The 24,335-nt window shown below is 40.9% G+C and overlaps 1 protein-coding gene across 2 annotated transcripts in view; it reads left to right on the plus strand.

Moving 5' to 3' along the window:
* LOC118124421 (septin-7) overlaps positions 1–24,335 on the plus strand; it is a 34,904-nt gene that overhangs the window by 2,885 nt on the left and 7,684 nt on the right. The window contains exons 3-9 of one of the 2 annotated variants that reach the window (XM_035182176.2): positions 5,541–5,643; positions 12,904–13,010; positions 17,253–17,353; positions 17,432–17,566; positions 21,936–22,053; positions 23,237–23,329; positions 23,946–24,042. In XM_035182176.2, the coding sequence (XP_035038067.1) occupies positions 5,541–5,643; positions 12,904–13,010; positions 17,253–17,353; positions 17,432–17,566; positions 21,936–22,053; positions 23,237–23,329; positions 23,946–24,042 (754 nt within the window). Of the gene's footprint in view, positions 1–5,504; positions 5,644–12,903; positions 13,011–17,252; positions 17,354–17,431; positions 17,567–21,935; positions 22,054–23,236; positions 23,330–23,945; positions 24,043–24,335 lie in introns of those variants that run through there. The other variant, XM_035182175.2, reaches the window with a different exon arrangement.

The following is a 24,335-nucleotide window of genomic DNA, read 5'->3' on the forward strand; positions in this document are numbered from 1 at the left end:
ACCCGCCAGTGGCACCTGTCAAGTAAAATGTGGCTTTAAATGATGCACAGCAACAACATACCCTATTGGCAATATGTCAGTAAGACTCATCATATGGAGAGTGGTATCTGCCCAAAAAACATCAGCAAGCTACAACTTTAATGTGCAAGCAACTGAGCCAGCAGCATCATACCACTCTTACATATGTCACCAGTATATGCCAGTGAAAAGTGATATCTAGCAGTGAAGCAGGAGTGAACTGATGATAATCATTACTAGTCTATCAGAAGGTTTGTCTCAGAAGTTGCTTGATTTTTCTGCTGGTGCTTAAAAAAAGTGGCTGATGGGGTCTCAGGAGTTGGAAACTATAGCGACTTGCTATTGGCAAGTACTGTTTTTAGACCAGTGAAGAAGAAATCATTTCCGGTCCAGTAGCGTCAGCCAGAGCGAGTTAAAAATTTTGCAATATGTTTGGCATATTTCATGCTGGAAAATCCCTGAAGTAAAACGGTTTACAGAATGCAGTGGTTTTGTTTGTCTTATTTAGACTTCAGTTTAAAATAAACAAGCTGTTTTGAACATTATCCCCGAAAATAAATCTGTCTCTGCAGCTGTCCACCTTTCTGTCTTTGTCCAAGATGACTTATATCTTGTATTTGTATCAAATGAAACAAGATATATGAAAAATAATCCTAAAATACTAGCAATACCCAAGTCTAATAACATTTTTCATGTATTGACAGTTGGTACAGTGTATAAATGGCAACGCTTAAACTTTCCATGGAAATTTAATAGGAATTCTCTGCAATCTCTCCATCTATTCGAAGCCATCTGTTCCTATGTGAGGGGGGAAAATGTACTTTGGGACATTTTTCGGTGCAGTGCGAAAGGAGCCAAGTCCTATCAGCAAAGAAGTCTGGAAGAATAACAGTGTGGGATGATGCATGAAATGTCTGCGCTGTCCTAAGGTCGTGGGAAGGAATTTGTCACACAGCACTGGTATCCTCGCTCTTGTAAAATTCATACTCCGTGCTCAGGGCCGGGCCTCTGGGCTGGTCGGATCTCCCTGTAACCCCAGCTTCCTGGAGGCTCCCCACAGTGTTTCCTGTAGTTCAAGAAACAGCAAAGAGAGCTTTGCATTTTTATGCCTGCAACTGTTGCATTGCTTTGCTGCAGTGATTTCATTTGTCAACTGACACTGTCTTGGAGCTTGAGCTGATGTGGGCTCGTGTTCAGCCTTTGACAGTGGTATCTTAACTATTTAATGAGTGCTTCTTTAAATCAATGCCATACTTTTGTTAACATGTCTCGATGCATCATGAAGTTGTAAACCATCTCTTCTGCTTACGCTTCACACTGACTTAGTGAAGTACAACTGTAATTACGACAATTAAGTTGTCTCAGTCATTGATTCTGCGATGACAGACAAATGTAGTGACAGGAAGTCTCAAGAGTAAGACTTCTCAGCTGCGTGTAACTGAAATTTGATGCACAATTGCACCCGGACTCAGCAAGTAGTTTTCTGAGGCACTTTGTTTGCATGTGTGGTGACAGATGGCTGAGAAGTTGCTGCCTAAAGTGGGTCTGCGTACGTGACACCAGTTTACCCACAAAGCATCAGAATATCGGAGCAGATTTCCTGTTGATGCTTTTTATGAAATGACATCATTTTCAACGCAGCCATGGCCGACCTATTTACTTGAAAAACCTGTAATTCGTCTTTGTGTATAATGTGTGTTACTTCATATTAGACATGAAGTTGTGTTTTCAGTATTTTTGCTACATAGTCAGTGTTGCCAGGTGTTACCATGGTTTTCAGGCTCACACAATTACATTATTTGCCCACCGGCCCCATATACTGTCTCATTTCAATTCCAAATGATTGATTACCAGTTATCAATAGCTCATTGCACTTTGGCTAACTGAGAGCTTGTGCCCCGTGCAGAGCACAGTCACATCACAGAGTAGCAGTCTGATCATGTCACGAAAGGAGAGTCGTCCAACAAGGTGGAGGATTTGGTGTCAAAGCGAAAAAGTAAACTTTGCCACTTTGGCAACTTTTTAGATTTAACCTGAACATCAGTTCCCCAAGTTTGGGGAAGCAGCTTTCTGTTGCTATGCACCAAAGGTCTGGAACAAACTCTCAACACACATCAGTCAAGCTACTTCTGTTGATAGTTTTAAGAAACAACTCACAACCATCTATGATCTTGCTTTAAATAAATGTTATCTTCTTTTTTTTAACACCATTGTCTTTTTTCTATTTATTTATTTTTATACCTTTTGCTAGTTATGTTTTTTTTAAAAATCCTAAGTCTTTGTTTTATTGCTAACTTGTTCTTATTGATCTATCTTATTTCATGTCTTTGATTTTATTGTAAAGCACTTTGAGCTGCATTTTAAGTATAAAAGGTGCTATATAAATATAATGTATTATTATATATTATATATACCTGATAACCTGATAACATAAATATGACATTCTGCTAACTCTGTCTGCTGAAGGTGGTAACACTTTTAATCACACATCTTCACCAAGAGCACCACAAGAGTAACAGAGCACTCACATACATGCATTAAATATTTGTTGTGCTGTGTGTGGTAGAAAAGCTGAGAAAACTCAACTTTTCAAACAGCAGAACAGGCACCAGTCAATTAAAAACAATTTGAAATACTCTAATGCAGATGGTATCCACTAGCCTCACGATAATAAAAATTGAGATGCTGTCTGACATCTAATGTCAGAATGAGCCTGGAAAGAGGAGGCAGAGGCAGCTGGCAAATGTTGTGTGTGTTCATCTGTTTTTTGAGAGTTTATTTCCGTAGGTCATGTCACTTCCTCTACTGGAAATCTATTCAGATTTTGAGTAACCTCGCTGATAAACAGACAGCAATGAAAACCGCCTTGGTGGAGGTAAATGTCAGAGTATGCCCGCTACAGATACAGAGCTGACACGGGTCTTGTAAAATGTCTGCTGTCATCGCTATGGCTGGAGTCACAAGTTAATTACCCAGTGAAAAAACTTCCACACTTTGGCATTACTAGTTTTCAGCTGTTTGCAAATTGATTTAGACGGAATGTGTAACTGCTCTGCTGTTTGTCAACTGTCTCAAGCACAGGAAGCAGTGAGGAGCGCACCCACGGGTGTAGGCCAGTAGGCTGATAGTCTACTGGAAATATGTGTGTGTAGTTAGTATGAGGACAATGTGATGAGTGGAGGATGCACCCTGATCAGCGCTCAGATTAACTGATGACAGCTCTTATAAACAGACAGGAAATAGCTGCTCGGTGATACTGTGTGGTTACTCTACTGTAGGTCTGACTATGTTGGTGCTTAGTGTTGTAGTAACATTTTGTGTAACAAAGAAGACTGTTTACTGAAGTTTCACACAATTCACACTCTAGTCAAATACAGTATGACATCGACAAAAACTAAATGGATTTGTAGAAACTAGAAAAACCCAAATTGGAGGTGTGTGTTAAGCTGCTTTGAGACATGCACTGAACTCTGGATGATCTCCTGACATTATCTGGAGGCGCTGTATGTGAGAACACGTTGTCCAAGTGAGAGCCTCGACTTTCTCAGGCCAGCACCCGCGTGAAAACTCTGGATAATGTCCAAATGAGATGATGTGGGAACACAGCAGGAGATCCTCCTGAGGAGTCACCGTGAGCAAGTTGATGATGTTTCTTGATAACACTCGACAGGCACAAAAATGGGAAAAACAAAAAGAGTGAATATATATCTGGATGGAAATGCGGTGCCACGCATGTAGAAGATTCACACAAAGTTATCGAGAGCTTTTGGTAATAAGGACTGACGTCTGTGTTGTTGTAAACTTGTCTTAGCAGAGAAACTTCCGCTGGGTTTGTGCATGTGTGAAAGGCAAACTCCGGAGAAAGTCCAGACTCAATTCTCCGGACATCCTCCGGAGGTCATGTGTGAAAACGGCATAGTAGTCAGGATTTAGAAAACACTGATTGGATGTGTGTGATACAGCTTCCTTTTCACAAGCAGCATCTGCTGATTTGCATGCCTCATATCTACTGACGTAGAATCAAGAATTGTCTATTTACATAAAGCTGGACAGAGTTACAAAGGGTCAAGATTTTCTTTAGACCACAGTTCAATAAAATATAAAGTAATGGTTTCATCTTGAAGCTACTATTCCTGTACTTACTGTACAGCACTACCTGTTTGTTAATGTTCGTTCTGCATCTCCCATGCACATGAACAAAGCCATGAGCCAGATTGTGTCACTAGTAGGGTTGTCATGATACTAGAATTTCCAACTCGATACCAATACACGGGAAACCCTAACCATTTTCGATACCACAGGGAAAAATGACAAAAAATTGATCTTTATTAGAACAATACAGACAATAACATGAACATCACTCTTTATGTCCAGTTGCTGGTCAACTTTTCTCAGCTTCAATCTGGGAGTATAATAATTGTGTGTCTGTTAACTGCCAAACATGTAAAAGCAGCTGCTCACCAAAGGATAATTGGGTTGATTTTAGACCCGATTCGCCTCTTCCAACAATTGCTGGGGCGTTACCGACTGGAGGTCACTCTGTGCCGTTAACTGCCCAAAATGTGAGGGGTTTACAAAATAATCTTAATGCTACAGATTGAGTCGGAGCCTCCCCGATTTTGAATGGTAATGATCACCCGCAATAGCGAGAGACAAAATGTACATGCCTTCTCGGCCATGACTTCATTATAGTTTTTTTTTCGCTGCCAAACCGAACCCTCGATGGTGTCCTCCATTTTTTTGTTTTCTTCTGAAGTCATGTTCATCACACAACTGTTCCAGGCTCCAGTTCAGAAGTTAGTAGTAATGCAAACGGGCCAAATCGTCCAGTGTGTGCATTCTGAAGATTAAAAGATAAAAAATCGGTTACATTTGTCATTATGTCTGTGGCCACTCATGTTTTTAATATCGGTCGAGTTGAAAATCCTCCAGTGTGCATCAGCCCTTAAAGTCTAAAACCCGTCCTCCAGATTCATAGTAGGTCTGTTATGTCTGCTGTTATGTGAAAAAGGATATTGCACTCTTTTTTTAGCTGTTTCCATTGTGCCGTACAGTAACTCAATGAGCTACATCGATACTCTTTGTCTCTATGTGCAGTATATTGGTCGAGCCAATAGAATTGTGTTTCTTTTGCTCATTTCTTTCTCTGCTTTTTTCCTCCCTGGCTTTGTTCCTGCCTCCTTGACCTGCCTGTTTTGACTGCTGCGTTCCTGTGTCACCTTTTCATCATCCTGACAACCTGTCTGCTCCAATCCAGCTGTAAGTACTCTTCCGTCTATTCTCATCAACCTGCAAGGCCTCTGAGTATAGACTGTAAAGTGACTCATGCTCAAATTGCTAAAATGCTCATTAATTGATTATTTTTGTCAATTGTACATATTTTTTGTCTTTGTGACACCGTATCTGTATTAAAAGACAGTTCTGAGCTAGTTAATAGTACAATGTGCCACAATCTTTCATGCACTATTGTCTTTTTTTCTAATGGAGAAAATGTATTAACCATGTTTATTTATGGTCCACAGCAACAGAAGAACCTGGAGGGCTATGTGGGATTTGCAAATCTTCCCAATCAAGTTTATAGAAAATCTGTGAAGAGGGGATTTGAGTTCACACTCATGGTTGTAGGTGAGTTAATTCTTTGACAGAACCTTTTGGGTTTGACTGACCACAGTCCGATGCTACATCCCTGAATGTCCATAACCAAGTGATTATACAGTATTTGTGACATTTTGGAAACCATAGGTACTTTCTGTACAAGACAGACTTTTGCCCTGTCCCAGTTTGTCTCCCCTGGCCCTACCCCTAGATATGAAGTGCCCTTCACTGGGAGTGTCCCCCTCCAAACAGAGCTACAGGGGAGAGGGCTACAAAATCTTCCCCTAGGAATAAGGACACCACTCGCTATATCATCAGCAGCCGACCAACGTTATTACAGTGACAAACAATATCAGCCAACATAATAATACTGACACAACTGCAGGACAGATGTGAGCGATTGATCTATTGATCAATACACAGTTAGTCAGTGGGTTTACATCAGTTATTTCAATGTAACATTAGTCCTGTCCATAGAAACTTCTGCCCCGTATTAAAAACATTATCACATGAGCGGGGAGGTTTTTTTGAAGTGAGAGAATCTTTATTGTGAAATCAGCTTTATTAAATCAGCATATATGTGTGCACAGAGAGCACGAGAGAGGGGAACAGACAAAGAGCTGAAACAGAAATTCAAATACAACACAAGCATAGCTTTTGCTGTCCGAAGAAATTCTTTGACACTGAGTGGCTGACAGTGTAAGCAGTTGGCTGTCCAACACTTTAGAGGCCATTTAGTTTAGGAGGCTATGCTGCGTATAAAAAAACCAACACATATTTAAACTAAATGTTTGCAAGCCAGCAGCGGTGTGCGTGTGTGTGTGTGTGTGTGTGTGTGTGTGTGTGTGTCTTGGATTGTGTGGTGGGAGGAGGTTTCCTGTCCATTCCATTAATGCAGCCAAAGTCAAAGCATGAGCAGCTGATCTGGAGGGAGGCACACCCAAAGAGCCCTTCCTCTGTCTGCTGCATGCTGTCCAGGGATACCTGGGCAGGAAGCCACACTGAATGCTTGCACGATGTCACATCCTGTCCACTGCGTTGGTGGCTCTCAGTGTTTACCTGTCTCCAGGGCTAAGAGCATGTCCCTCTGGTAGTCGGAGCACCCTCCTCCCTTCTGGCTGCGTTCATGTAGTCACGCCCTGGAGTTTCCCCCCTCTCTGTGTGCTATCAGGAAAGAGGCTGTTGTGTGGCAATTTTGTGTGCAGCATGTAATTAGAATAGCCGGCTAATTGGCTGAAGTCATTTTCATGTCATGCTGGAGTAGACAAAGTATCAGATTGTGTGTGTACTTTTCTTTATGTTTCAGGAGTTGATGGGGGTGATATAAAACACATTTAACCACTTGAGAGGGGGGCCTCTGCTAGTGGAATTTATTGGATATTCAAAAGTGATATTTGAAGAGAAACGTGCTCCTACAACTTATTTTCAAGTTGATGAATAGTAAATAGTAGTGAATAGTAAAGTCACAAAAAGCATGAGGCCTGTATATCTTGATAATGTGAAAATACTGATAATAGAAATATTTCTTCATCAGTAACCCTAAATACATTATTGAATTTGGATTGTATACTACAACAATGCTTTTAACTAAGTAGCAGTCAAAGGTCTCCTGAATGATGTAGAGGGGGGTGGCTGCTTGCTATTGTTTGTGTACTAGTGAAAGTGGGCCAGAGCTATTTGTTGGTCAAAGTCAATATTTGTCAGTGATTTACACATTGGCAGGAAGTGACCTTGATGTTAGCCAGTGCAGCTGGAGCTCATTGTGTCTGGCCACGTTTGACAGTTTTAGTTGAATGCTCGCGGTTTGTGTCTCTTTTTTGGAAAGAATGCAAGGGGCTTTCAGGAGGAAAATGGATGACTCTGCCAACAGATATGTGTGTAAAACGTCTTCATGCCAGAGACTAGTTAAACGTTAACTGTCTCCTGCCTCATTTCAGAGGAAAGTCCCATTCATAAATACAGAGAGGTGGAGGGAAGATGATGACTTTTACAAGGCTGTGTTAAACGCACAGAATTTCCCTTTCATTTTCTAAAAGACCACTTTTCATTTCACCTGCATATTATTAGCCCAGTGTCTTGAGAGCCCTGTCAAATATATTAAACCTAACGGGGGCTCCCCCCTCACAAGTCAGTCTTTACCTGCTTCCCCTCTGCCAGCCTCTTCCATACAGAGGGAAGTGCCTTTGAATAAACCCCTGTGGTTTACACAGCTGCTGGAAATTTCCTTTAAAGGAAGTGAGTTGGCTGCAGACCGAGCTGTGTGGCGAGCCAGCGGGCCGTGACTCGATGGGCCAGCCCTGTGAAGAGTGGCCTCCTCCGGTGCTGTGACGAGATGCTTGGCTGTAATGACACTGAATGGCTTCTTTATATAGCCTGGTTCAATCATCTCACGTGAAGGTTTTAATGAAGCTCTTTTATTTTTCTAAGTGGATTACACTGTATCCCTGTATTTATCAGGGTGCCATGCGGCTTGGTAAATTCAGGTTTCCAGACCTAGAAATCCCAGGAGAAATAAGAGAAATAGCACAAAGCCTTGAAAAACATTGTGTCATCCTGGAAAATGATTTTGTCATTCCTGTCTTTTCATTTTGCTGACAGCAGACTGTCCGATATCTTCAACAGCTGGCAGCTTAAATGAGGGTTCAGGGTTTGGATGAAGTAGGGCTGCCTGTGGTCATATTTTGAAACATTCTGAGTTTTTGACTCACCATGAACTCATCCAGAACTAAACAACGTCATGTATAAAAATTGTATAAAGTCACTTAGTTTGGTCAGATGCTCGCTCACATATTTTGCTTGCAGATGGGATTTAAAGTTTCTGTGGCTCTGTGTTGTTATTGCGAGTTGGAGCCTTGTGAGTCTGCATATATGTGCATCTTTTTCTAATTTTATGTAAGATGTAGTTGTTTATTAGTTGTGGCTTTCCCTCTGAACCCTTATGTGTAAATGGAACAGTGGCCCTGTTCAGACCTGGTATTAACATCTGGACAGAATTAAGATCATCTGTGCACACCTGGCATTGAAATGTATCCTGGGGGTGTTTCTGTGTCCAGGTTTGTGATTGAATCTCCCCTCCCCGCTCAGTAGGTAAATAATCAGGTAAATCGTTTGTGTTGGCGAAGACCAAATCATGGTGACTGGGTGAAAACCCAGTCTGTGTTTACAAACGTGTCCAATGATTGAACAGTGTAGGTGTAGTGAGTTTTGATGTCGATCTAATCTGATGCAGTAGAGTTTGTATCCTTACAAGTAGAATAAAGGTGTTTTTAAATTGAACTGATGTCTGCATTATTTTTAGAAATGGGGTTATGATATGATGCTGTATTGAAACTGAAACAGCAGGCTCGGGCACCTATTCCTCTACTGCCGTCAAGCAGTGTGATTGGGTGATTGTGCTTTAAGTCTGGAGCCCTGAGTGTGTGAGTGATGTGTCACAGAATGTGTGCATGAATGGCGCAAACTGTACTGTCAAGTGCTCTGAGTGGTCATCAAGACTAGAAAAGTGCAATATAAATACAAACCATTCACCATTTATCTATCACTCTGTACAGAAAGTAAACCCTATTGATCCTATAATGTAAGACTTTTTTATTTATTTCATAACTAAACAATTATGTCTTCAGTCATTGCATCACATTCTTTTTGGAGTGAGTGCCAGTGTAACAACAGCCTTTAACAGAGCGTTGTATTATGGGTCATTTGTAGCCTTATTATATTGTGTGTTGTCTATCTATATTGAGCCTGTCGGTGTTAATCAGCCTCAAAAGTGTTTCATTAGTTCACTTTAAGTGGGAGGAGTTTCTTAAGGGCTGTGTAGCATGTTCAGCTGCCACAGAGTTAATGAACATCACAATGAGTGAAAACAGTTCTTAGCTTCTCCTGACGTCTTTACTTCAGAAATAACCCAGCGAGAAAATCTGCTAAACAGCCATGCATTATGCTTGTCACAGATGATGAGCTCAAAAAGACTGAAGTGTGAAGAACACTATCTGTCAGAGAGGGATGAGTGAGCAGGGAGTCCACTCGCTGTAGGGACTCAGTCTACTGACGAGTGACCACAGGGACAGTGAGCTGTCTACAGACGACAAACCAGACAAAGATGTCGGTAAACGCTGTTACTGTCTCATTTGGAGTTGCTTTAGTTCTTGCTTTTGTTCTTGCTATTGTCTGAGTGTACTCCGTGACAAACAACAACCTGTTTGTTTTAAAAAATGAAAATTATGTGAAAATGCACCACGCCCAAATGGAACACTCCCTCCAACTTCCCTCTCTCTCTCTCTCTCTCTCTCTCGACCATATGGTTCAAGCGTCTTAGCTCACAGTTTGGTTCAGTGGCTGCTATTTGCATTTTGGTGGGTTCTTTTGAGTTTGCAGTTCATTCAGCTGGATGTCATCATATCAGTGTTTTGTTGTGGGGAAGGGGCCAGGCTTCATATATTGGGTGAGCGTGACTCACAGAGCAGCAGGGGTGGAGAATATTTTCAGTCAGTCAAAGCCACTTATCATCAGCTCAGATCTCGACAGCTGATGCCTGTTGGATTGTATAATGGTTGGAGTCCTGTGGCAGATTCACAATCCGCCTCCCTTCTAAACAAGCAACCACAGCTCTGACCAGCCACGATCAGCATCTTCGCTCAACCCACCACCACCATCATCACCATAACTCAGTTTGATGAATTTGGTTCTTGTGTAACCAGAGCCTCCTCGTTTTCCCTCTGCTCACACCGGGCCCCGACGTGGCCCTGGATCACTATCAGCCCTGCTGTTCTTGTCAGCTCTTGGCTCCCTTAATTCAAGCTGGCATTTTTATCATATGCATTTCACCCAGAGTTTGCACAGAACCACAGCCTCACCCTATCAACTACCAGCCTTAAGTTATCTGTGGCCTTTTCAGCCTTCAAGATATGTTTACTGTTGTCTTGCATGTTTCATCACTGACTTGTTATAATTGCTGAATTGTGTCTGTTGAGATTGCTAGATGAATAGGGCTCTACCCTCTTAGGAAAATATTTGTGACTCTGAGTATGCATTGATTGAAGGATCCTTTTGTGTGATGATCTCTTCGTCTTGCCACCCTCTTCTAATGTTGCATTGAATTGCTGAGTAGTTGGCAGTGGTGGCCCAGTTTGGCCCTGGCCACTTGTAAAGGTCAGGAGCGGCTCTTTGGCTGCAGTGCCAGACCAGCGTATGACCGCCTCTTCCCTCACACTGAAGCTTTTGTTCAGCAGCTCCTTGTTTTCCTCTACTCGGCCCACTCCTCACAGGCACACTTCGGATAGTTTTGGATTACCACAGCCAGCCCCTCCTGATTTTTTTCAGAGTTTTTGTTGTTCGTTTAGCTCCCAGAAGAACCAGCAACTTTCTCCATAAATGACTTAACTGATTCATTTACTATCAAAATTGTACAAGATCAATTATTTTATCAGATTCAAGGTTTAACTGCCCAAATTGTGGATGGATTGACTGGCAGCATTGTGCATTATGAAAATATTTTCTATTTATTTTCACATCACATTGGACCATTAATATTACAATATTTGATTGTTCACCAACACTTTAGACACCAGCCTTCAGAAACTCCTGCAGGTTAAACTGAACTAATGAAACACCCTCCAAAAAACTAACTATACGCAGTAAACCTGTAAACCTAGCAACATAATAAAGCTCCAAACAACCCATAATACAACACTGTGTAAAAGGCCGTAATTTGTTATGTTCTGAACTCATAATTGTTTAGTACTGAAGTATTCGACCACCCTGAACTTTAAACCTGAGTTTCAGAACATAGCTTTTGTCTTTTATGAAAGCCAATATGGTTTTGTCTTTCTCTCAATAGTGGTCGTGTACATCAGAAGGCATTATTACAAGTTTATGAAATAAATTCAGCTTCAAGGGAGACCAACTGTACGGCTACATCACACAGCAAAGGCCATGTAAATTAGGAGTGAGCCAGCTGTTAGTGGATTGAGTGTATAGTGGATTTTTGAGGCCAATACTATAAATATTTGTGATTTGTTTTAGATAAAAATAAAGACGATATATTAGCTATTAGTTATTTTTAATTACATTGTACAGTATGTTTTTACAAGTCTAACTGTAAAGCTGGAAATCGTATGAATTCTACTAGTGCGATATAATACAATTTGATATAATACCTAAACAGTGCTTTATTCAGTACCTTATTCTGAGGAATACAAACATGTTTTTAGGTCTATTTAACATCTCAAAAATAGCCTGTTAACCGACCAAGAACACTGTCGGAAACTGTCAAATTAATGATCTGAATCAGATGCTATCTAATCAAATTATAAGCAAATAACGAGGTGAATCTGCACAGATGTTTGCTTTTGAATCTAGATGTCGTATGTTATTGTTAAAATAACCACTGTATATAAAGATGGATCTCTCCCTGGTGGCTGTTGCAGTTTAGCACATAAACCATGCCTCCTCCATGTAAGTAGATTGGACATGGACCAAATGATTGACAGCTGACTTGAAATTGATCATGTATATGTATTGATGTGATCATGACACTGTGGCTCCACCGCATGATAACTACTGCGCAGATTGGCTTGAAATGACGTTAAAGCACAAGATGGCAGAACCCATATCCAGATATTTAAAATTTTGTTTGGGAAGAAGTGGAGACACGTCATCCATCTTTATAAACAGTCACTGGTTTCCCTAAATAAAATTGCTGCACAGTTGTGTAGCTGATGTAACTGAGAGGGATAAGGAAACCTCAAGGCAGTAAGTGATGTTATACATCCTTTAATCCCAAATGAAATGTAGCTCCATCTGTCAACATCTGTATTATAATCAAAATTGGATCTGCATAAAAAGATCAAGACCGGAGTCTGTGTTTTTTTTGTTTGTTTCTGTTTTCCCTCCTTAGTTACAGTGAGATTTCAGGATGACTGGTGGTTTTAAATCTACCCTCCCCTCCTCAATTCCCATGATTCTCTGATTAGATTCTTGAAATGCAGACAGGAAAGAATTTGGGAGGATTGAACTTCCCCCTTTCTATGTCTCCCTTTGTCTCATGTTAATGCTTACTTTTTGAAAAAAAATAGGGTTAAAGGGACCCTTTTCCTGCTCTGAGAAAAAGTTTTGGATCTCAAACATGTAAAGAATGTCAGAAAGCAAAAGACTGTGTTAGTAATGTAGTTGATTAACATATATGCACTGTGTTATGCTGGGCCTCAGTCTGGCATGGAAAAAAGGATTTTAAAAAAACAAGTATAGCATTAAATGCATCTCTGGTGTTCACCCTGACTCTTTTTCTTTCAGGGGAATCTGGACTTGGGAAGTCGACGCTGATCAACTCGCTCTTTCTGACAGACCTGTACTCCACTGAATACCCAGGTCCTTCGCATAGAATAAAAAAAACAGTCGCGGTAATGCCTTTTTTCTTCTTCAGCAGAAGCCAAAAACTTTTTTGTCTTTAGGTGTCACCAATGTTGTAATTTCATTATTTACCCTTTCTGGTGGATTGACTCAACCAAACTTTTTTTTATCTCGTAAAGAGTCAAAGTCGTTTCGTTTAATTGAAACATGATAGGTCGACTACCGCCTGACAATGGCCAGTTTAGGTGTCAGAGCCTGGGGCTGCTACAAACAGGTGTGCCCAGACAATATTTCTCTCTTTGCATCACAGCATAGTTGCAGAGTGAGATGTTGTTTTGTGAAGCTGCTCCTCCTAGCTGTCGCCACCCGGGGAAACTGGTTCATCTGCTTTAACAAAGAGAGCGTTTGTTTGCTTCAGGCAAAATGTGTAAGAAATTCAAATTAGGCAATGTAACTGGATTGCTGTCAAGGTTCAACAGGATTATCTGATATAAAGGATAGATTGGATAAAATAAAAACAAAGAACCTTGATTAAAGAGCAGAATGAAATGAAATGTGTTCAAAACATTTCACAATTTATTGGCCATGTCATGAGTTTATTTGTGCACTCTGAAATGGTGTTGGCCAAAAACCATTTGTCTATTCTTCACATTATTATTTTTTAGAGTGTTAATAACGTTTTCTTTGACAAAATAGTGTCATTACATGAAGAATGATCATGATGATTGCTCAAAAATGACTCGATTCAAATTAAATCATCTTCAAACATAGGTTTGGGCTTTTATATCATTTTTAATATGAATACAGTTTGAAATCTAAACATATTAAGCTGGATGAAAAGGCATAAATAAGAGTTTATAGCGCACCTATTACATTAATAAAAATAAACATAAATTTCACTATCTGTACATCTAACCATGATTGGTTATACATTTTAGGTAGTGTTTCCCATTAATCACAGTGTGTTTTTACAGTTCTCATAGTAAAATAAAAGATGCCATTGTAGTATTTTTCTCTGTTGCTTCAGAGCTGCTCCCCTCCAGTCTAATTTAGCCTTAGGGACCTACATCGGTGGTCCGGTAGACTGTCAACAAAAGCAAATGAACATTTTTTTGGATCGTCTTCACCAGGCAGACTGAACTCGGTGTAAAATTGGAAGTCTCTGCTTTAGCCACATGCCTTCCAGTTCTGTCAGGGAGAAGTCATCTCAACACACAACCTCTCTGCACACTCATTGTGCTGTTCAGGGTGTGTTTTGCGTGTATGTATCTGAATTGCATGAGAGCGAGCTGCATGTGTGTGTCAGGACTGAGGTCACAAATCAATCCCGGTCTTAAACTGTCCAGTGTTGGTGAGTCTTTTTCTCTGAAGCCTCAGATTTCTGCTCTTGGCTGACAGGAGCAGAAACCTGATGTGATCTTTGCTGTGAAAGACCATCTACCTCAAAGTTGGACATTTTGTCTTCTTCTGAGATGCTTTTCTTCTCACCACAGTGGTAAAAAGTGGTTATCAGCTCCACTACAGGCTGGCCATTCTCCTGTGACCTCTCATCAACACAACCTTTCCATCCATAAAACAACTGGATGTGTTTTAATGTTATATACGTTTTTGTTATTGTTGTTTTAATCCTAAAATTCCACTGAGGTAGGAGTTAGTTTCTGGTGTAAAATATTCTAGGCATGTCTGTGCATTGGCAAGACATGACAGAGCTCTGTGCACATGGGGGTTTGCTGGCTAATCAACAAGTCCCTGTCCTCGTATGCTCTCCAGCCAAAACAAGCCTTATGAACAACAAAGACATGTGCCCTGGCCTATCACCTCCAACACTTAACAACCGCTCTGTCAGCCAGCCTGGTCATCTTCCCCTGGTTTTCATAATAAACAGGATTCTATTGCACACAGCATTCCCCTGGGTGTCATCACATTCTTTGGTATTACTAGGAAAAATTGGCTGCAGTTATTTGAGATGTAATTAGTTTGTGGGTTCTGGAGAGAGAAAAAAGAAGAGGAAGAATAAATAAGAAACACATTCCCATACACAAAAAATATGCAAGCTCAAGCATCAGTTTCAGCACACAAGAATACAATGAAAAGCTTTATAAATCTTCACTCAGTCTGAGAGCCAACAAACAGTCTAAATCTCATTTAAACTTTTAAGAAGATCTGAGGAGGTGTAATGGGAAGGTTAACAAATTGGAAACAGCAGTAGGGCGAGGGCAGACGGAGTCCCTTAGTGTGTTGCTGGGGATTAGAGGAGATTTAGAGCAAAGTAGTAGATCACAAGGAACAGGTGAAGGGAAGATGCTAAACTTGCAGCTGATCTAATGTACATTTACCCAACTGAACACTTGTTGTTCCTTGCTAAAGGCACAGGACCGGCGAGAGGGAGAAACAGAGAAGCCTGTTGGTGCTCCTTAACACCAACAGTATCGGCTTTCACTCTTCAAAAGACATTTTCAGGAAAACTATGCAGCTGTGTGCGCTCTGTTTGAGGAAACTGCCAAACTCTATCCTCTGCACCGTCACTGCAAATGATATCAAAGACTGAGGACTGGGGGCATAAACCTGAGGCCTGACACTGTCATCACTCTTGCTGGCAATGCCATTCTTGGCAGAATTAAACTTGCAGCTTCAGTGCCTGTTATGACTTAAAGCTACAGTATAACCATGTTTTGACCAAAGGTACCTGGAACTTTTAACCCAAGGAACGTTTTCAAAGGAGGTGAAAATGTAAAAAGGTTCCTGCAGATCAGATTCTACAGTCAACAGCATGAATCCAACCTGCCTTGTGTCCACAGTCCAGGCTGCTGGTAGTGGTGTAATGGTGTGGGGGATGTCTTCTTGACACACTCTGGTCCCCTTAATACGAATCAATCATGGTTTAAATGCAGTAATGAGCTGATTGTTTGTTTTTCCACTCCACATTTACAGTATATAACAAGTCAATTAAGCTTGTACACGTGTGATCCAGTCAAACACTGTTAGGGACATTGGCGCTGAAGTTTTCCCATGAGCTCACTGTCTGGGGGCAGCATGTCGAGGCAATAGACATTTCTGTGACTTGACTCACACTGATTTGCTATAGAGAAGAGACACACTGCAGGATTCTTCACTGTTTTCCACTCAGCAGTAGGGCTGCAACTAATGCTTATTTTGATAATCGATTAATAATAATAATATCTATAATTACAAATCACACACACATGCAAACAAAAGTAGTTTGAATCGTACTATGGCACAAGGCACAGGATTGGCTGGTTTACTGGCCCCACCTCAGGAAATGCTGCCACAGTGTGTGCCGTGTTATATAAAAGACCCAACTAATCGATTACTAAATTGGTTGCCAACTATTTTTACCATCGATTACAATCGATTAGTTGTTGCAGCCCTACTCAGCAGTCCCACGTGTTTAACTTTGTTGTAAAGTAGCATTTCGGATGATCTCAAGCGCAGAGCATTTTACCCACTAAGTTGCATATAACTGTGATTTGTTTTTATCTGTCTGCTTGTTAAATCTGTATCTCCAGAGATTTATAATGTCAGCGTTTCTCTGGTAACTGCTGTGTGATCCTGGATCTGTGTGGACCTCACTCTGTGAAATCTCTCATACGACATAGTGGTCTGGTTCAGATCCGTTGATTTAAATCAAAGTTCATCTGCCGATCATGAGTTCTGTCTCAGCGCCATGCTAATCTAAGAATGGGCCATTCAGACCTTTCTAATGTCCATCCTCGGTCTGTCTGAAGATGGTTTGCCTGGTGGAAGGAAAACACTTTGGTCTGGGCTGGCTGGGATTCATTGGTTTGCAGAGCTGTTTTACTTCTGGTCTGTCAGTGTATTTTCTTAAAGTACAATGAGCATGTAGAGGAGCAACCAGCTTAGGTCACTGGTCATGTTAGCTCAGGAAACACTTAGGATAATTCATGCCCTTTCATGTTGGTATCATGAGTCCCTTCAAAATCTATTCAAATTCTTTTTCAATTATTGATTGAGTCAATTGTTCAATCATCAGAAGCATGAGATTTATTTTTATATAAAAATGTGAACATGTGCAACTCAAACACTGTGGGAACATGGTGCAAAACAAAATCAGTCTTCATGTAACCTCACTATTTATTATATACGTCACATCTCCAAATAATGTCTTTGCAATTACAAAGCATATTTATTTCATTAGTTTCCAAAAGGTGACATGTAGCCACAGGCTTGAAAACAATATATCTAAAATAATAATCTTAAGTAATAATTTCCAAATGTCTACTGATTTTCATCTACATTCATGGTCCTTGCAGGTGGAACAATCAAAGGTTCTGGTAAAGGAAGGAGGAGTCCACCTTCTGCTCACCATCGTCGACACCCCCGGGTTCGGTGACGCTGTTGACAACAGTAACTGGTGAGCTCACATCATTGGTTAATGTTAGTTACTGCAACGCTGTCCGTGAAACTGATGTGAACAATGTGCCGTTCTCAGCTGGCAGCCGGTTATCGACCACATTGACAGCAAATTTGAGGATTACCTCAATGCAGAATCCAGGGTCAACAGACGGCAGATGCCTGACAACAGAGTGCACTGTTGCCTGTACTTCATTGCTCCCTCTGGACACGGGTATGTATTTTTATTTCTGAAAAAGTCCTTAAGTGTTTGTACATAGCATTTTAAATAAGGAATGTTAATTTAGCACTTTAATTTATAACAATGTATGTTTAGACTTGATTCACATTGGCATAGCATTAGCGGTGTTCATAGTTTAGAGTGGAGGCCTTGCAATGTAGGATTTTTTTATTTTTTATTGTTGAGTCAATGAATCCCTGAGCCAAAAGGTTTTACAATCAACAGGAGGAACCCAAACACCGCACACAGACTCAGAGATGGTATAAAAAAGAAAGGGCTAATTGTCTGCTCTCAGGGGGTGAAGGTGGATGGAGGTTAGGATTATAGCAGGCGAAGGTTTGGAGGGAAGCTGGTGATTAGTGAAGCAGGACTGTGAGCGTAGCTGGATGACTGATCGGCAGGCAGGGAGAACAGCAGGAGAACGGGCAGGCATGCAGAGATCCTGTAGCACAGGGTGGCAAGGATTAGTTCAGTGATCCAAACAACATGAGAGTCAAAACTAAGAATGCACAGCTCTGTGTGGCCTGACAACGTGATCCACCACCACTGGCTGAAACATCAATGTGGACATGAGCGGATGAAGGTCGATGGATTGCAGGTGTGTAGGCTAATCAGCCAATGGGATCCTGGAGAGTGAGAGGAGCTACATGTTGACAACACACACACACACACACACACACCCAGAGATGCACACACAGGTGGAAGAGGGAAATGCAAGGAATAAACAGGAGGCTCAACCATGACTATGACAAAAAGGTTAATCTGCCGGATGCTGCTTTTGTCCAAAGAATTGTAGGATGACATAACCATTAAATTTAACTATATCATTTCCAGAATTCAGTCAGTGCCATTAATTAAACTCCTCAATAACCAGACCAGAGAGTCAGGTCAGGTCCCTTCTCTTATTAAGGACTTTTCAACACCATTTGCAGCTTTCCAGGCTGTTTAATTGACACAGATGTAGACCACACATGCTGGGATGAACAGTTATGCTGGTTCAAATGCCAAAGAAGCAAGTTCCACATGCATCTGGCTATTTTACACTGTTGCAAGAAATAGTAGTAGAATAACTGAACCGTTTGCTTCTCAAGACTGAGAGCAAAATGAAAATGAGGGCGTGTTTAACATACTTAGCTGAAGTTCCTGACAGAGCAAAAACAATGATGAGTGAGCCATCTCAATTCCTGAGTGAGTGACAGCTTCTTGAGTGACAGCTGTTTGTTTTGCCTCATCTGATCGGCGTTAATAGAGATCGCCGATCAAACTAACTAGAGGGAATATCGGCCGATACCAATCGGTGGCCGTCCAATCGGAGCACCCTTCTTTGCAACTGGCTCTCACACAGAGAGCTTATGCATGATAATAAGACGTGCTGCAATCACTGTGTCATCGAGGGCGGGTCACATACCAGACACACCAAGGATCAGCCTGGGCCCTGTCAAGGATCAACCAGCAATTTTAGTTGGCTGCTACCTTAAGAGGTTTTCCCCTCACCGCATCATGGACTCACATGAGAAGTTTCCAACGGAGCCGTTGATTTCTCTGCTGCCGCATTCTCAGGAGGCAAGTAGACCAAAGCCCTCTCTGCCTGTGGCCTCCAGCTGACCAGGCTAGAAAAACACTGGCGTAATCTGTCCTGAGTTCACTGACCTAAAGACCCCTGTGTCTTGGCTCTGGCCGCTGCCAAACACACACGATGTGTTTACACACTATGCCACACTATGCTGCCTACAACATAAGGTGGTTTTGCAGTCCTGTGCTGTAGAGCCTGTTGGTCCACACTGAGCCATTGTTGGGGAACTGGCCGCAGCCTTGTTGGCAAATCAAACACACCGTTTGTTTCCATTCATTCTCAACATCTGTTCTGGAGCTGTGTGTGTGTATGAAACACAACAGAATATTGAGCTAGCATTGGCATTCTAACAAGAGGAGCAACAGATGGATTAGGTTTGTTAAAATGGAAGGATCAGTTTATTAGTGACCGGTCAATGAAAATGTTCTGTGGCTCAGGAGGAGCTTCACTGAGTCAACTTTGTAACAACATCCCTGTGTGACAGAGTGACTGGGTTGAGTTTGAAGATGTTAGTATTGACCAGACGGAGAGATACTTTAAAGTTGCAGGTTAAAGCAAGAAGCAGAACATTGTCCTCTACACAAACAGGTGCATCTGAGAAGATTGCAGTCTATCATGATTGTGTATTTTAAGCTACATATAATATGATTTAATATGAACTATTTATATTGTCGGCCTATGGCACCGGGATGTACAATTGCGTCTTGACTGAATTAGTGATGTCAGTCCATATTGAAACTTCATTTGTTCACATTGGTTGACCAGCCACCTATTTAAGATCGTGTCTCCTTGTAATCTGTAAATTAACCGTGTTTCATTATTGTAAATGCGACATCTGATGTTTATGAAGTGTCACCCAGATTAGGGAGAAGTTAGCCAAACAATACATTTTTGATTCTACGGGAAGGGAGCACCATTTATTACTTAGGCAGATTTTTTTATTAACCCTGATTAATACTGTCCAGCCAGCTTTATTGCAGTAAAAAGTGGCAGCTGAACTGTTTATCCAGTGAGGAGCTGTAAATGCCTTCTCAAACTTTCCATGAGATGTTGTGGCAGAGCTGCTCAGCTTGTCTCCAGTCCCGTGTCTGTAGACATCTACAGACTGTGCATATAAGGATGTGTGTTCACTGACTACATATAAACCAGACAGTTGCAGAGGAAATGTTTACTTCACATTGCAAGCAACAAGCCTCCTGTGAGATAACTGGCATGAGCAGTCCCAGGTATTTCTGTGGCACTGGCAGGTGAATGCGACTCAGGCACACACTGCAGACTAAGGTATAGGTAAAACTCACAAGCTTTGTGGCTATATACAAAAGGTCAATCTAAGTAATGTAATTAAAAACAGAGGAGGAACAGGCAGACATTTTAAATAGGATAAAAACTTTATGGGATTATTGAGTAGGCTGTATGTGTGCATGATTTGTAAAGCAGTAACACAATCCATGGGCTCTTGGTTTGCTCTCATCGCACCAATAATTGCACACACATGCGCTTACACAAGAAAGAGACTACGCCTGCATAATGAGAGTTGGACCAAGGAACATAGTTGACTATATTTATATTTGCAATATTCAGACAATTTTCTTATTCAGAATAAGACATTATTTTGATTATGATGTTTATATGAGTTGGTAAAACAATATTATATTCATAGTTCCATTAACATGTTACAGAGCTTAGTCTGATGATGACTCCTATCATTAAGTCCATTATGCCATTACATCCAACTTTATTCCGCCCAATTTAAAACCCCAACCTGAAATGGTTTAATGTACGATGCTATCTTTGTGAAGACCAGTTTGACTGTTCAACCTCATTGACATTGTCGGAAAGTTTTTTCTGACACACCTCACCTTCCCTGCCCATGAAAAATTTAACTAATGACAAAGTAAGAAGTGTCATTATCTTAATACCTCATGTGATTTACGGGCCACTTACATGTGAGCCACGGACAAACTTTTTCACACATGCTTAGGGATTGAATAGACATTTTTCACTGAAGCCTCCCAATGTCAGTATAATGTATTTATATATAGTGTATATCATAGGCCTGGTAATCCAAACAATGCTCATTCCAAGAAGCAGCCAACCTAAACACAAAATGTAAATCATATTACAGAAATATATTACAGAAAATAGGAATGATGAGGAATCTTCATTCAAAGCATTTAAGAGCCCAGACAATGGAGGAGCGAAGAAATTCTTAGTGTTTTTGATTTTCTTGGAATTTTAGTGACTGGAATGAATCCAGCTTTTTACAGTATGATTTATGCAATATGGTTTATGTAAAGTGAGGTTCAGAGTGTTGTTTGGATTAGTTGCCTCCCTCCTGTTGGCCTCACAGTTGTGCTAACTTATGTTACATTAAGCTGGACAGTTTTTCTTCTGATGTGTATGCTGCCGGGAGACACAACATCACTGCTGGTAATTTGTTTCCATGTGGCATTCGTTTCTTTATGTCCCTTGTTAAAGACACAATGTAGAGAACTGGCATTTGGAGACTGGCATCAGCAGCAGCGTTTGATTTAGTTATGAATTGATATAGTGGTACGTAGTAATATTTTTCTTCCCACTAGATTAAAGCCGTCATAATTGGCTGTCACCTTGCTGTCCTCACACTGTGTACTCTCAACTTTCCTCTTTAGCATGGGTGGGCGCAGGCCTCAAAAGCCAGGTTACATTTACAATGACTAACAGTCCTCGCTGTCCTAGCTTTTTGAGTCGAGGCCTTCACCCACACTCTAACCTTTTAGCTCTGTCTTCTCTTCCTGTTTTTCCCTCCAGACTAAAGCCCCTCGATATTGAATTCATGAAACGGCTACATGAAAAAGTAAACATCATCCCCCTCATCGCCAAAGCCGACACAATGACTCCTGAGGAGTGTCAACAGTTCAAGAAACAGGTGTGTATTATTTCTGACTGGCTTTGTTTTTCTGCTTTACATATTTTTTATTAAGAGCAGTATGCAATTGTTTTAATATTACCAAAGTGATATTGTGTGCGATTGCACACGTGTGCTTGCAAATATGTCGTCTGAATCCATCACACCTGGTAACTTTGTCTCGTGTGTCAGACATATAATCATATACTTCCAATAATGAGCTGACTCTTTACCAGACACTAATTTCTCATAGGACTTTGGTCAAAAGTCAGCAGGTATATGAAGCACAACAAGCTAGTGAAGCAGCGGCCTTTGTATATATAAATGGATGAGATGACCACTCCACTAAGTAGAGCCAAAATATCTGGATCACCCCCTCTTTGCTGGCTGCAGAACAGTATATGTCATAAACCCCGCTCCCTCCATATTAGCAGATGGGACATGGGCTTTCTGTCATTGTAGGTAGTTCTTATCACACTTTTAAGTGTTAATATCTCACGAGATTTCATGACTGACAGCTGAGACTGACTTGTGATTGTTTGGGCACATGTATTGTTGGGACAATGTTATTGCAGCTCCACAATCTCTACTGCACAGGCTCTCCAAATGACCAGTGCAAGATGGCAGCACCTGTACCCGTGTACAACTCCTCCCATTGTTTTAAATTTTAATTTTAATCAATAAAGACAATTTATTTGAGAAAATATTCAAATTTCTTTAAGAAAAAAAGAACTTAGAAGAAAAACACTAAGAAACTCAGGTGTGTATTAGCAGCGTCAAAAAATGTCACGTTACCCAACCCTAATCAACAATAATATGATCTACGGACACTGTAGACAACACAGCTTTGTGTATGTTATTTATAATTATTTGTTTGGATAATAGATTGATAATAATTTATAAATTTTCTATCTAGGAAAAGCCCAAACAGTGTTTTACAGTCTTGATGATTTCTCTTTAAGTTGTTTACTTGTTTGTTTATTTACAATGCTTCTTTTCTGGGACCAGTATAAATATAGCATCAGTAAAGTACTCATTTTTGTAGGGGTGTGTGTTAGTGTGTTTGTGAGAGTGTGTCAACTAACCTCCAGTACAACTATTGATGTTTACAGACCTGTTTGTTCCCCATTCCGCTCACTCCACTACCCATGAGGATTTTCCATTTCACGCCGCTTCTCCCTTTTTTTCTTTCTGCTGTGTGTAGATCATGAAAGAAATCCAGGAGCACAAAATCAAAATCTACGAGTTCCTAGAGACGGATGATGAGGAGGAGATGAAGATGATCAGGAAAATCAAGGTTTCTTCTTCTAACACAACCTTCCATCAAACTTTAAATCAAAACAATATCATTCTTAGTTTGACCATTGTTGGACAAAATATGGATCTACTTTTGGTACTTCACTGAGACTCAAAATCTCTTAAAGGTTCAGTGTGTAGAATTTAGTGACATCTAGTGGTAAAGGGGCATGTTGCAGCTGAATACCCCTCACCCCACCCTCCCCTTCCCAACAAGAGAACCTGTGGTAGCCTTCACTTGTCATAAAAACTCAAAAGGTGTTTAGTTTGTTTAGTTTGTCCGGTCTGGGCTACTGTGAAAAACAAGGCGGCCTCCGTAGAGAGGACCCACTCCCGATGTAAAGGGCCCATTCTAGGGTAGAGAAAAAAATAATTCGCACAATTTAGATGAATAACACTAGTGAAAACATCACTAGGATTGTTTTATATACAATTTCAGCCACCAGATCCCTTTCACCTAAATCGTACACACTGGACCTTTAAGATCACGTGCTGTGCTGTTATGTACAGCGTCTTTGGATTAATGTCATGTAAGCACGCAGCCATAGCCAACAGTGTATTTTTAGCCTTTATGTGTGAGCTATGCAACAGTTGTGTCCCCTCCCGTCTCCCTGCAGGATCGTTTACCCCTGGCTGTGGTCGGTAGTAACACCATCATTGAGGTCAATGGAAAGCCAGTGCGCGGGAGGCAGTACCCATGGGGTGTGGCTGAAGGTGAGAGACTGAAGGTCAACGGATCTAAGCCGAACTAAGAGGAATCTGTCACATGCACACACATGCAAACGCACCAGTGTCTGCAGTTTTATGGGATTATTGAGTAGGCTGTATGTGTGGATGATTTGTAAAGCAGTAACACAATCCATGTGCTCTTGGTTTGCTCTCATCGCACCGTTGACTGCACACACATGCTCTTACACAAGAAAGAGACTACGCCTGCATAATGAGAGTTGGACCAAATAATTGAAAGAATTGCTTTCTCCATTTCTTATTATTTATTTTATGTACAG

This window comes from Hippoglossus stenolepis, chromosome 17 (genome assembly GCF_022539355.2).
Source record: "Hippoglossus stenolepis isolate QCI-W04-F060 chromosome 17, HSTE1.2, whole genome shotgun sequence".
Classification (NCBI taxonomy): domain Eukaryota; kingdom Metazoa; phylum Chordata; class Actinopteri; order Pleuronectiformes; family Pleuronectidae; genus Hippoglossus; species Hippoglossus stenolepis.